The sequence below is a fragment of the Brienomyrus brachyistius genome, chromosome 17, assembly GCF_023856365.1.
Source record: "Brienomyrus brachyistius isolate T26 chromosome 17, BBRACH_0.4, whole genome shotgun sequence".
NCBI classification, from domain to species: domain Eukaryota; kingdom Metazoa; phylum Chordata; class Actinopteri; order Osteoglossiformes; family Mormyridae; genus Brienomyrus; species Brienomyrus brachyistius.
The window spans coordinates 21320233-21333301 of record NC_064549.1 but is presented as its reverse complement, the minus strand read 5'-3'; the positions used below and the strand labels follow the sequence as shown (position 1 = coordinate 21333301).

Sequence of the window (13069 nt, the reverse complement as noted above, 5' to 3'; positions counted from 1 at the left end):
TGTCCGTCGTCTATCTGAGCCAATCAGATTGTCCGTCGTCTATCTGAGCCAATCAGATTGTCCGTCGTCTATCTGAGCCAATCAGATTGTCCGTCGTCTATCTGAGCCAATCAGATTGTCCGTCGTCTATCTGAGCCAATCAGATTGTCCGTCGTCTATCTGAGCCAATCAGATTGTCCGTCGTCTATCTGAGCCAATCAGATTGTCCGTCGTCTATCTGAGCCAATCAGATTGTCCGTCGTCTATCTGAGCCAATCAGATTGTCCGTCGTCTATCTGAGCCAATCAGATTGTCCGTCGTCTATCTGAGCCAATCAGATTGTCCGTCGTCTATCTGAACCAATCAGATTGTCCGTCTATCTGAACCAATCAGATTGTTTTTCTTACACAAAAAATTATTCCGTTTTCAAAACACTTTTGTGCAAGAAATGCTCCCATGAGCCTGTGTTTAGTGCCTACAGAGGTCTTCTTTTTGCCACTGGTACAGGAGAGTACGGGTCCCACCTTGCCACAGCCAGGCACCTCCACGCCATCGACGGGCCGCGGAATCTCGATGGAGCGCACGTTGCCGTACTTGCAACACTCCTCCCGGATGTCCTCCAGGATCTCCTCGTAGTCCTCGTCGTCCACCAGCTCCTCGGGCATGACCATGTTGAGGAGGCACAGCACCTCCGTGGGCATGCCGGAGCTCTGCAGCCGCTGCAGCCCTGGAACCTGCAGCGTCACCGGCGTCTCGATGATGGCCGTCTGTCCCGGGGGGCGACAAGAGTGTCAGATACCCCCTGATCGTCCAATCGTCTCGAGTAACAGCGAGAAATTTACATGGACCCAAATAAACCCAAGAAATAGGGGCATTAAGCTTCCTGGGAGGCACCCAGGAACCAAGTTGGGTTTAGGACATCAGAAAGGCGGCAGCCGAGGGCAAATACTCACAGCGTTGGCATTCTTAGCCCCCACGCTTGCCCGCTGGACGATGAGCTTCTTGTCTCCGAGCTGCATGCCATTGAGTCCAGCCACGGCCTGCGGGATGCATCCCACACAAGCGTCAGCAATTCCATCCGGAAGCCCCGAGTCACCCCAGACCTTCCAGCTGCTGCCCCACCTCACGCACCTGGTCAGTGGCACTGATGTCCACGTATTCACAGAAAGCATAACCCTTAGACAGTGACGTGGCACTGTCCTTCACAAGGTTGAAGGCCTTAAGAGGTCCGAACGACGTCAAGAGTTCCTTCACCTGGGCAAGAGGAGGAGACGCGGGGGGGCGATTAGCCCGACAGTCCAGGCACGGCGCCTCGCTAGAAATGCTAATCTTAACTGTGGGAGAAGCAGCATGTTAAACTTTGCAAAACGACATGAGGAAACAGTGAAGACATCAGGAAAATGGCTTTATGACAAGTGGCTCGACATTACGGTGCAACACTAGAGCTCAAAGCCCCCTGTGCCCTTTCTGCATGACTTACTTACTGGGAGCGTACAAAAGTAACTATTTTGATTCTTGTCAATGAATGATAACACAGATTCCCCCCCCCCATCCTACAGCATATACAACACAACTGAATTCCTAATCAAGTTCTCTGATAATTCCAACTACGAATTTTGAAATATGGACCGAGTTGCATCTGATTTTAAGGGCCACAATAATTAAGCTAGATGGTATATAAAAAAAAAACTAAATAAAAACAGCTAATTATATGTTAAGTGTTCCATGTATACAATGTGGAGGGGGGGGGGGCGACTCGGCAGAACACAAACCCAGCCGAATCACTGACTTCCTGTTCTTAAAACCAAGAACCACATTGGTGCAGTTAATTAGAGGGACAAAGCCTACAGGAGATAAACTCACAGGTAAAGCTAAGAGCCGCCACAGGGTCCTGCTAAAGGGGCCACGGCTTGAAGCCAAACAGGACGAAATAGCTCTGCTAACATCATTCCTCACTTATTCTACAGGAATCTACTGTAAAGCCGCATTAACCACTGACTTCAGAAAGGAGTCACCTGGGACACTGGCAGCCACAAGAGGGCGCTACCTCCTACCTTCTCTTAGGGGCAAAAAAAAAAAAAATCAAATTTATACCCTGTGATCAGCATAATAAGTCTCTCCCCAGCCTTCAACCCCCAAAAAAAGGACCCCATATGCTTAAGAGCACTCCAGGACAGAGCCCCCCCACAGGGGCAGGCCGTCGACAGGGAGGATATCCGTGCGAGGGACGGAATGTCTTACTTGCCTTGTGTTACATGTTGGCATGGCAGCAGTAGGTCAGTACTACTGAACAAATTATGAGCGAAGACTTAACGATCTTACAGGCCCCTAGCTGGGGACAAAGTGGGGAACAAAAATGAAAGAGCTGTAAGTATCAAAGCGGTAGCAGGGACTGCAAAAAAAATGTAAACACCAGGATACAAGCAGCGGTTTCCATTTCACCTGTCTATGGCACATTTACTGGCTTTGACGTGAAATACATTAACAGTTCTGCTGGATTCAAACTCTCTCCCCCCAGTGCTGCTTTGGTACAGCCTTCCTCTTGACTTGGATTACATGTGACTCACACTGGATAAGAAAGATTACGATGACAATCCGAAAAGGAGGAAAAAAATCAAAGAAAAACAAACTGACTGCACTTCTCACTTACCTTTCACTGAAACCGCGATCACTATCTTGTGGGCTGAGTCTTGCCATTTTTAACAGTTTAGGCTAAAGTGAGTGGGACACCGGAGCTCAAAATGTTACAATGCAGGGGTGGACGCAAAACGTTTTGCGATTAACTTTTGCAAAATAAATAGGTAAACTATTAAATGCCTGTATGGATTATGTCTATAATGGGCCGATTTCAGTGGGGTGGCGATATAGGAAGAAAAAAAAAAAATCATAAAAGATGCTAATGAGAAGTAGAAAATGTCTAAAATGTGACCCTTTCAACACTTTCAGAGTAAGACGACCTCATCTGTGCATGTTGTTATGGTAATATTATCCATCACTGACGTCATAACAGAATAGGGCATGGGGCACGATGTGAAAACTCCAGTGAAGCTGATAATCGTTCACCGGGAAAAAGGTCCGAAGTATTTTCTGCCTTTCGAGCGACACAGCAATGTAGGGAACGATTCTTCCGCAGCTCCCCATCGCTGTTAACGGGATGTGAAGTCATCGTTCTCAGTGTGCGGACATGGACGTGAGACACGGCACGTCTGCGAATACTGAAGCGTTTGGGGACTTGGTCGATCTCCCCCACATTTCAAGCACAGTCTATGGTAGTGTTTCCCAGCCCAGTCCTCGGGGGTACCCCCCCGGTCAGTCCACGTTTTTGCTTCCTCTCAGCACACCTGTACCAGGTATTCGGTGTTCCTGATTGGCTGGGAGCTAGGAGGGAGCGAAAATGTGGACAGTCGGCGGTTCCCCGAGGACTGGGATTGGGCAAACACAGGTGTACGGCAATGTGGAGGTATTCGTCAGTTAGGTGACGCGCAGATGACTCGATTTAAAATTTTCATGCAGCAAAACGACGCGGCTGATTCATCCGACTAACACTCAGCAATTAACCCGATATACAAATATTCCAGGGTACCCAGCAACAGGCAGCACAGGGACTGGCTACGTGACTGGTTTGGCAAGCCGCCAGCTGTAAGGCACGTTTCCCAAAGCCTTTGTTGCTAATAAGGTTATTTGCTAACAACATTAGATAACAACTGAATGGTTCCAACTATGCAAGTCGATAACATGAGGTTTTGGGAAACGTACCTTTTACATTAGCGGGGTCTCAATATCTTCATAATTTACAGCTGGATAAACAATGAGCGTAATGTAACTGTCAACTCATTACCTACATGTCTAATAAATGTTTAATAAATCCCATGAATATCTTTAAAAAAAAAAAAAAAAAACCTCAAATGTGCGGCTATTTTCAGCAGCTAGCTTTAAACATGATGCTGACATTTGACCCCCCAGTATCTTGTAATGAATTTTAAGCGGTGAGGTAACTTTGACAGGCTTTCTTTTCCTACTAATCAGTTACACAGAGACGAGTGTTTATTTTATGTATGTATGTGCGTGCGCGTGCGTGCGTGCGTGCGTGTGCGTGTGTGTGCATGCCTGCTTGAGTTCCACGTGCAGCAGTGGGACAGAAACACAGGAGGGTTGTGGGTCGGCTCCCCGGCGACAGAGACTGAGGGCGGGGTACCTGATCGTCACTGAGATAGTTGGGCAGGCCTCCGACAAAGAGCTTGTGTGGCGAGTCTGGAACCACGGTGGAGACGACCCCTGCAGACAGAGCGGCACGGCGCCCAAAGCCGGCCGATCACAGCAAACCGTCAACATGCCGGATAATGACCACGAGCAAACGGCGCGAGTGAAATAAGCCAACTTCAAATCAGTATGACGTCGTTATCTCCTATATAATATCAGATAAATGTAACTCCAGCAAAAAAATACCTAAATACTGGGGCAGTTTGACGACTGTTTTTTGTCTCTCCCATCTTGCTCTCCATGGGAGATGCTGACACATGCAGCACCAGTCAAAAGTATGGACACACCTGCTCTTAATGCATTTGTCTCTATTTTAGCTGTTATTCACCTAATAGTAAAAGGCCTTTGGGCATGGAAGTTATGCATATGAAGTACTGCAAAGACAAAATTTTTGTCTCTTCAAAATAGGAGCCATTGGCTTCGATGACAGCATTGCGGACTCAACCAGCTAACATATGTACCCACCTGGACCGTTTCTCCAACAGTCCTCGAGTTTCCACAAGTTCTGCGCGCAAGCTGGCTACCTTACTCTTACTCTCATCCAACTGATCCCAAACCAGCTCTATAGAGTTTAGGTTGGGGGGCTGTGGGGACCATCTCTTTCCTAGTTCACAAGGTAATAAGCTACTTGCATAACCTTCAAGGTGGGCTTTGGGTCATTATCTTGCTGAAAAACAAGTCATTTTCAGTAGGTGTGTCCAGAATTTTTAACTAGAATAGGAGCCAGCAACCCTAGAACAATTTGGGGGTTAGGGTCCTTGCTCAAGGGCCCAGTGGTGAAATCACTCTGCCAACCCTGGTATTTGAACCAGCAACCTTCTTTTCATGGGCAAACATCACAGAGCCACACAACACCCCTATGTTAACAGTAAGAAGTGAGTGACTGAGCTGTGTGTGTGTGTGTGTGGCTCAGCTGGTTAGGATGCCAGCGTTATCATCAGAAGATCACTGGTTCACATCACTGGTGATCACACCACTGGGCCGGCGAGTTTGCTCTAGGGACAGGCTGACCCTGATTTCTCAAAAAAAAAAAAAAAAAAAAACATTCTTCACTTTGGATAAAACTGTCTGCTAAATATTTACAACATTAAGTAAATAAAAGTGAAAGTCTCCCTCTTTATATGACAAGACATCCGCAGCTTGCGAAGGACAGTCAGTCCGTAACGAGTACAAAAAACTGGCCTTGCCGATCGGCTCTTCAAAGGTAAATAAAGATTAAGGTTATGACGGCGACAAGCAAAACGGACCTGGTACGTGGAAGGCGGGCTGCTCTGAGATGCCAGGCAGGGGGCGATAGTCGTGGGGCCGCCTGATTTTTAACGACTGACCCTGGAAAATGATGCCGTCGAAGGCCATTGCCTGCGTGGTCTCATCCACGGACCGAAACTAGGGCAGAACGAAGAACGTCGTTAATCAGGGAAGGCTGCGGTCTCCGCCTGGACACAGCAGCCATTAGGCAGGAAAGACTCTTACTTCAAGGAAGGCAAAGTTCTTGTCCTGGTTTATCTGAACAGCGAGGACGGGATTGGTGGGACCTTGACATAAGCCAGCCAATCGCATCTGGGTATTGAAGAAATCCGCCATGGCCTCCTAAAAAGACAGGCAGACACACTGAATGAAGACAGGCAGACGTCTGAAGACATCAAAACAGGCAAACGAGAAAAAAAATGACTGACAAGTCTAGTACATTTATCTATTTATTTTGCGGACACTTTCATCCAAAGCAACATACATTTCATTGAAGAAGCAGGACCAGACAGTTCCTAGAGCAAATAGTGCTTAAGGGCTGCGCTCGGGGGCCCAATGGTGAAATCACTCTGCTGCCCAAGGGATTTGAACCAACAACCTTCTTGTGACCGGCTCAGTGTCCTAACTCACTGAGCTACACATGACACCAGTATGCATGACAGAAGGCAACGCGGGACTTTGCCTGGACTCACCTCCGTCAGGCCGAAGGGGATGTTGCCGACATAAAGCCGCCTGGCCTGCCGGGTCATCTGGCTGCCGACCATCGGCACCTGGGTGGGCGTCACTGCCACGCCGCTGGTGGTGGATGTTGCCAGTAAAGCTATCGTGGGGATCTGCCCTGCAGCTGTGGGGAGGAGAAAGGGCTTCAAGACCCCAACCAGGGACGGCCAGAACATCCGGATCGTCGCCTTCATTTGCTTCTAACCCCTAGGTTTAAGCTCTCTTCACACTGTCTGAAATCATCCCAAGTGTTATTCCCTCTTTGACCAGCAGGGGGGAGGAGGGCACTCCAGAATAAATGCTTTCATTGCAACCAATATACCATAACCTTGCAATACTGAACTAGCACACATGGAAGCGTCGCATCCAAACCTTGCATTGCCTTGTACTGCATGGGGGTGATGTGCTCGAATCCCGGAGGGGGAACATCCCAGTACTTGTATGTCCTTTTCTTACGGCTTCTCCGAGGAGAGTAGCTGCCCAAACACAAAACAGAAGGTTGTTTTCCCCAAACAATACAGTGTAAACACTCAGAATCTGGCAAAAACAAACAGATGGCAGAATGTTTACATTTAACTTTGGATCGCAGGCAGTTTAAGGTCATGAGGGTGTGACCATGCGCCACTTTTTAGGCTGGCTTTGAGGTCCCATCGCTATGGCGGGGGCTACTTATAAACGCCAGTTAAAATTTAATATGGGTACAGTCCCCCTTCCCACCACGAAGAAACCAATTGGTTGATTGTGAAAGAAACTTGTTAAGAGGCCTCAAACCATGCTAGATATCAGCTTCAGTGCCTGTAACCGGGACCGTGAGGGGGGGTACCTGTGCTTCTTGTGCTCGCGTGAGCTGCTCCGTCGGTCACGACCCTTGCGGTCGCGGCTGCTGCTGCGCTTCTCGTGACTCCGCCCCCTGGAGTCCTTGCTCCAGCGGCGGTGCTTCTCGCCACGGCTCAGAGACCGGCTGCGGCTACGCTTCTTGTGTCGCTCCTTCTCCCGCTCTGGGGGACGACACCGTGGTACCAGTGAGACGGTGGGCGGAGCGACATGACTGCCCCCCTACCATCCATTTCGATAAATCCAAGATGTGTAACTCAGAGGGATTATGAATGTGTGTCCGGATGGTTGTGGGTTTGAAGCCCATGAGTCACAGAGTAATCATATTACCAACTTCCCTGGGGTGCTGGATGCTGACTGACCCAGCGCTATGCCTTAAAAGTCACTTACGGAGACCAAGATGTGGTACGGGGTCTAACTCCGCAGTTTCCTCACCAGAATGAAGCACCTCCATTCAATTCACATATTCAATCACACCCTCCTGAAACAAACACACCCATCTCTCAATGGCTAATAATTTCAAGGGCACAAGGACATCCCCTTGAATGTCAGTCTGTTGTGAAACAATAAAAACATAACCAGACTAATTAATGATATAGGAGCACAGTGGTGAGTACAGTTGCCTCACGCCTCCGAGTCTGGAGGCCTGAATTTTGCCTCTGCTCTCTGTATGGGGAATTTGCCTGGAATAGGCTCCAGGGGAGCCTGACTAAGATAACTGGTTGGACGATGGATGGGTAATTAATATCGTTTCAATCTGACAGACAGCACTTTATTAAACTAGCAATAAAATATCACCTTTCTATCCCAGCAGGTCCTTCATATAGAAGCTTAAATAAATCCCTGAAGGTGCAGTTTTCAGTGAAGCATTTAAACGCAGGTGCTGCTCGAGGAATCAGCTTCATGCATCAGTTATAACAGCGTTACGGTAATGCACCGCTGCAAAAGTACAGACACGGAGCGGCCAATGCATCTTACGTAAATCGGTAATAACCAATTACCGCAATCGCAGGCATAGTCAGAGCGCAGATATGAATGACTGGAACTGCTAGTTTATCAAACACGGCGGCACTTAGTGCTCGTCTAGCCGAATCAGGTCGTTTCGAATGACATTTTAGTGATTTAGTGATAAGGAGCTGATATGACAAGATTGCCATTTGATAGGTACATAAATCAATCCTACTTTCGACTCCGTTGTAACGCATGTTGTATATTTCAGTTGCGTTAGTATGGCTTAAGTTTATTCAGTTTACTGGATTCTCTGCACTTTAATGAAGTTATATGTGTATTGTTATATAACTGTACATCATTGTTAGTTACTGCTATCCGCTGTAAAGGTAGATACAGGTGCAAGACTTTGCAATAACGACCTAAAAGCAGTTGTTATGATTCCAGGGAACGCGGCTGATTTTTAGAGTCTATACATCATGAAGAAACGGCGATCGTGTGAGAAAGACTTATTCTGTACGGATGACAGGGCCAGCATTTCGGACCCAAGGGAAAGGCTATTGTGCATCGGAAAGAGACAAAATCATATCATTATATAGAAAACTCGTCGTAGTATTTAAAAACCAAGTAACTAACACTGTTATTAAGTGCGGACTTTAAATCAAGTGGTCGCGGTCGTTTTTATTTGCATAAAACTTTAAACGTGATCTTGAAAATATAACGCTTGCAACAAACATCCATGCATAGTGTGTTACTGCGAATGAAAATACGCGGGTCGCAATTTATGATCCAAGTGTATAATGGTAAATAATTAAATAAATAAAACCGCAGGCTTTCACATCGAGTGCACCCCAATAACGTTTCATTGAAATGTCCATGTTATGTACGCCGGGCACTGATGGATGCAGGCCTAGCGATCTCTATAACAATGCCAAGCAAAGAATGTCACTGATTTACCAAAGCGGTCAGTTTTCGGGGATCCTGCGGCAGCTGGGAGAAGAAGAATCGGGCAGGTTTCAGAATCGGCGAGCGCTCGGATAAAAGGCACCGATTTCCCAGCCGCGCTTTTCTTTTCGGAACCAGCAGAAGTGCCCTCCGCACCATCCTCGGCGCTAGGACACGCCGGCCACTTTATTACCCTAAAACAGGGAGCATACACCGATCTTCAAAGCCAAACTTACCTTGCCGATTTTCGCTTAACTGCTTCTCAAACTCATCGAAATCGGACATTTTTCAGTCCGTACTAAAGACGTATTGCAAAATAAGCAGAGGTCCAACAGTAGGCCTTTGAATGGGCTACAGGCTGCATTGGGTTCTGCTGCTTTTTCTTCCGAGTCGCCTGCCCCTCCTCCCCCGAAGTCATCGGCTCTTCCTCGGTTGTATCACACACAGGTTCGGAAACATTCGATGCGCATTACCGTCCCCTCCTGCACTGGAGGGTTAAGGACAACGTGATTATATCGAACCAAAATTGAAATGTGCAAGTTGACTTTCCTAGTTATACGTCTTCATTTTTATTCTGGGTTTAACAACCATGAGTTTATGACGTATTTTACATGATTAGTTGGCGACTGGACCTTATTGTTTATATCTCTTATTAAGGATCCATCCATCCATACATCAATTATCAAAACCACACACTTACAATCCGAGTCTAGTTTCATATGCTGCGCTGCTGAGCGACCCGCAGAATATTATGCATGAGTACAAGTCACAAGCCCCGTTTCCACTAACACGGGGCCGGTTCTAGCTTGGTGCCTTTTGAGACCGAGGCAAAAAGATGCAGACTCTCCCCGTCGGGGAATCGAACCCCGGTCTCCCGCGTGACAGGCGGGGATACTCACCACTATACTAACGAGGAGATGTACGCGCACTACTTTTACATCTTCAAGATAAACAGCGGATGACTACTAACATTTGCGAGTAATCAATGACTGAGCTTCATGTCATGACCATGGTGCTCAAGAGAAGAAAAAATACATAATGTACGTCCACTGATACCAGAACAACCATATAGCTTTATACTAAGACGATGATTAAACGGAAAATTCCTTTACAAAACACTGCCACAAAATCATAGTTTCGCAATATTACATCGTGCAACGGGACACAGTGTAAGTACGTGAAGTCGGTAATTAAATCAAGAAAAAAAAGTGAGAGGAAAAGAATACTTTTCTATTATCATATTTTTCTAACTGGCCAAACTGAGTCATATTTTGATTATACACACTAACAGAAAAACAGTGCAAATCTCCGGTAGTCCGTTTCACTTGCGCTCCGCTATGGGGCAGTAACAAGCAGAGCTTAAGTGTGGAAGGAAAAAAAAAAACACAGGACAGCATCAATCCCAACTTCACAAACGCCGGAGATCGAGATGCTGTAAGCATGACAATTAACATCTTTATCCAAGGGAACAGCTGCAAGACACAGATGCCGCGCCTAACAAAGGTAGGATCGATTCCGAAGTTCAGGCATTTACAGACGCGGACTCTTCTGGAGTTGATTTTTTTCGGGAGATACGCATCAACTTCAAAAGTATGAACCGCATTATATCTATATCTGTTATGACGTTGTAGCTATTGATACTGATGCATCACAAAAATAATTTAAATGTTTTAAATGGTCAGAGAGAAATACGGTCAAATTTTTGAGATATTGTGGTCTATGATCATACACTTTCCACCTCCATGCTGAAAAAAACTCTTCTATTGGATTTAGGAACGGAGAGTATGGTGGAAGGAATTCCACTGTTATCCTTTCATGTGCAGCAAACCAGTCACTAACACTGTTGGTTCGGTGGAAGCTGACATTATCCCAGACAACAACATAATTAGGCAAATGTGGTCTAACCAAACCTCTTTCTTGTTCTGGAATCAGGTCTCTGTAAAGTGCATTTAGGAAGGCCAGGAGAAGTTGGGTATTATAGGGCCCAATGTGTGGAATATGTGTGCTCACACCGTTCTCTGAAATGGCAGCACACATTGTAATATTGGCCCCACGTTGGCCTGGTGTGTCAATTGTGGCTCGCTGTCCAATGAGATTGCGACCACGTCTCCGGCCTTTGGACAGATTAAACCCAGCCTCGTCCACAAAAACAAGAATGTGGGTCGTTTCATGTAGTTCTAACTCCATGATTCTCTATGAAGGAACACAGGAAAAAATGTAACAGTAAACGTATTTTCTTATGGGTTTCTGAAACTTACAGTAAAGTAATACAGGCATCTTAGAAATACAGGAAAACTCACTAAGTGCACACCAGTGGTTTACCTGGACATACTGGTAGCGCGATGCCTTGACTCTTTCACTGTTCCTCTCAAATGGCACCTTATAGAGCTGTTTCATAGTCATCTGATGTCTTTCTAAAACTACTATGGTGGAAATGCTGACAGAATTAATATTTGCAAAGACCTCATTGTCATTTATGATTGCACTTTGGATCTCTCTTAGCCTGATGGAATTGTTGGCTATGACCATGTTGCAAATTTCTTGTTCTTGCAGTTGGTTAAATACTGCTGCTCTGCCACCAGCGCGAGGTTGTCGTGCAGTTCTATAGAATGAACAAATAGACTTGCATTTACCTTTACAATATTGTTGTTTATACTGTAAAAATACTTTACATACTGTAAAACAAAAAAATACATATGTACCTGTTTTCCCTACGAAAGGTTTGCACAATTGATGACACTGTGGACCTGTTTACATTAGGCTGTACTCTTCGACCAGCCTCTTCCATTGTAAAACCATGATTTATGACATGATCCACAAGTGTGGCTCTGATTTCATCAGAGACTCTGACTCTTCTATTTCCACCTCTTCCTCGATTATTTCTTCCTCTACCACCACCACGTATTCTTACACGCCTTCCAATTGCTCTTCCACGAGCATGTTGCTGCAGTTCAGCGTTGTGAACGTCCTCCATTCTCAAAACATTCTACAGCAGTGATTGTGCTGTGGGCAATCTACATATATATACTCCCAAAGTGATTGGTTAAATGGTTAAATGGTTGAGTCATATTAGAGGTACTTTGCAATTAGATTGCGATTGCAATTACAGGGCATGTGCCAATGTAGCAGACATTACAAACAATGTCAATGTTAGATATATTTTAGAATATACATTCATGAATACTAATTATGATAATTGAATAGATCGTTTTGAATGTGATGGCTTACACAATAAAAAATGTCTGAGAAGTTCTGAAGTGTTTGACAGTGTAAGTGAGAATCGAGTCATCAGTTTTGATCAACAAGCCATTTGCAATTATTTGTTGTCCAAACTGCAGACAGTTGTATGTACTCTTTGCACACATGTGCCAAAACATTTGCAATTTGCTCAAATCAATAAGAAATTCCAATCTGATGTGAAAAAGATGCGAATTGTTCAGAGATCTGAACTTAATGTTTTGGGAAATAAAAAAATCATTTGAGAACTGAGCCAAAGCAATTGAGAAAAACTGTAATAAAAATGTACAGGACAGAACATACAGTAGTGGATTCAGTTTCCTTTGCTCTTACACTCAGATAAGGTCAGTTGTCAAGTCAAGCTTTTTACAATTGAAGCAGTTGGCCAAAATAAAGCCAATTCTTTCTAGGCAGCACTTTGAGACAGTAATCCACTCTTTTGTCACTACTAGTCTGGACCACTGTAACGCCCTCTATGTTGGGGTTAGAGGCTCCACTATTGTTCACCTCCAGAAGGTTCAAAATGCTGCCGCACATGGAAATATGAGCATGTCTCCCCCATTTTAGCCTCACTCCACTGGCTGCCCGTACATTTTAGGATTCATTTTAAAATTCTGTTATTTGCTTTTAAAGCCCTCAAGGGTCTTGCTCCACCTGACCTCTGTGAGCTGCTTCACCCTTACACCCCCACCCGCTCTCTCAGGTCAACTGATCAGCTGTTCCTGACAGTTCCTAAGACTCAGCGTGAGCTTAGAGGGGATCGAGCTTTTGCAGTCGCAGCTCCTAAAATGTGGAATGACTTGCCTTTTCACATTTGGGAGGCCTCTTCTCTGTCCGTTTTTAAATCTCTTCTTAAAACTCATCCTTTCTCTTTGGCCTTTGGCATGTTGTGAGATGT

The 13069-nt window shown here is 45.6% G+C and overlaps 1 protein-coding gene across 1 annotated transcript; it reads right to left on the bottom strand.

The window, feature by feature from the left end:
* Nucleotides 1–329: 329 nt before the first annotated feature.
* LOC125711328 (splicing factor U2AF 65 kDa subunit-like) lies at nucleotides 330–9302 on the bottom strand. The gene is made up of 10 exons (XM_048980128.1): nucleotides 9171–9302; nucleotides 7031–7205; nucleotides 6580–6683; nucleotides 6180–6331; nucleotides 5713–5829; nucleotides 5487–5625; nucleotides 4175–4254; nucleotides 1111–1233; nucleotides 933–1019; nucleotides 330–746 (listed from the first exon to the last, which is right to left on the bottom strand). The coding sequence occupies exons 1-10, from the start codon at nucleotides 9217–9219 to the stop codon at nucleotides 369–371; spliced, it is 1404 nt and encodes a 467-aa protein (XP_048836085.1). The 5' UTR covers nucleotides 9220–9302; the 3' UTR covers nucleotides 330–368.
* Between the last annotated feature and the right edge of the window lie 3767 nt (nucleotides 9303–13069).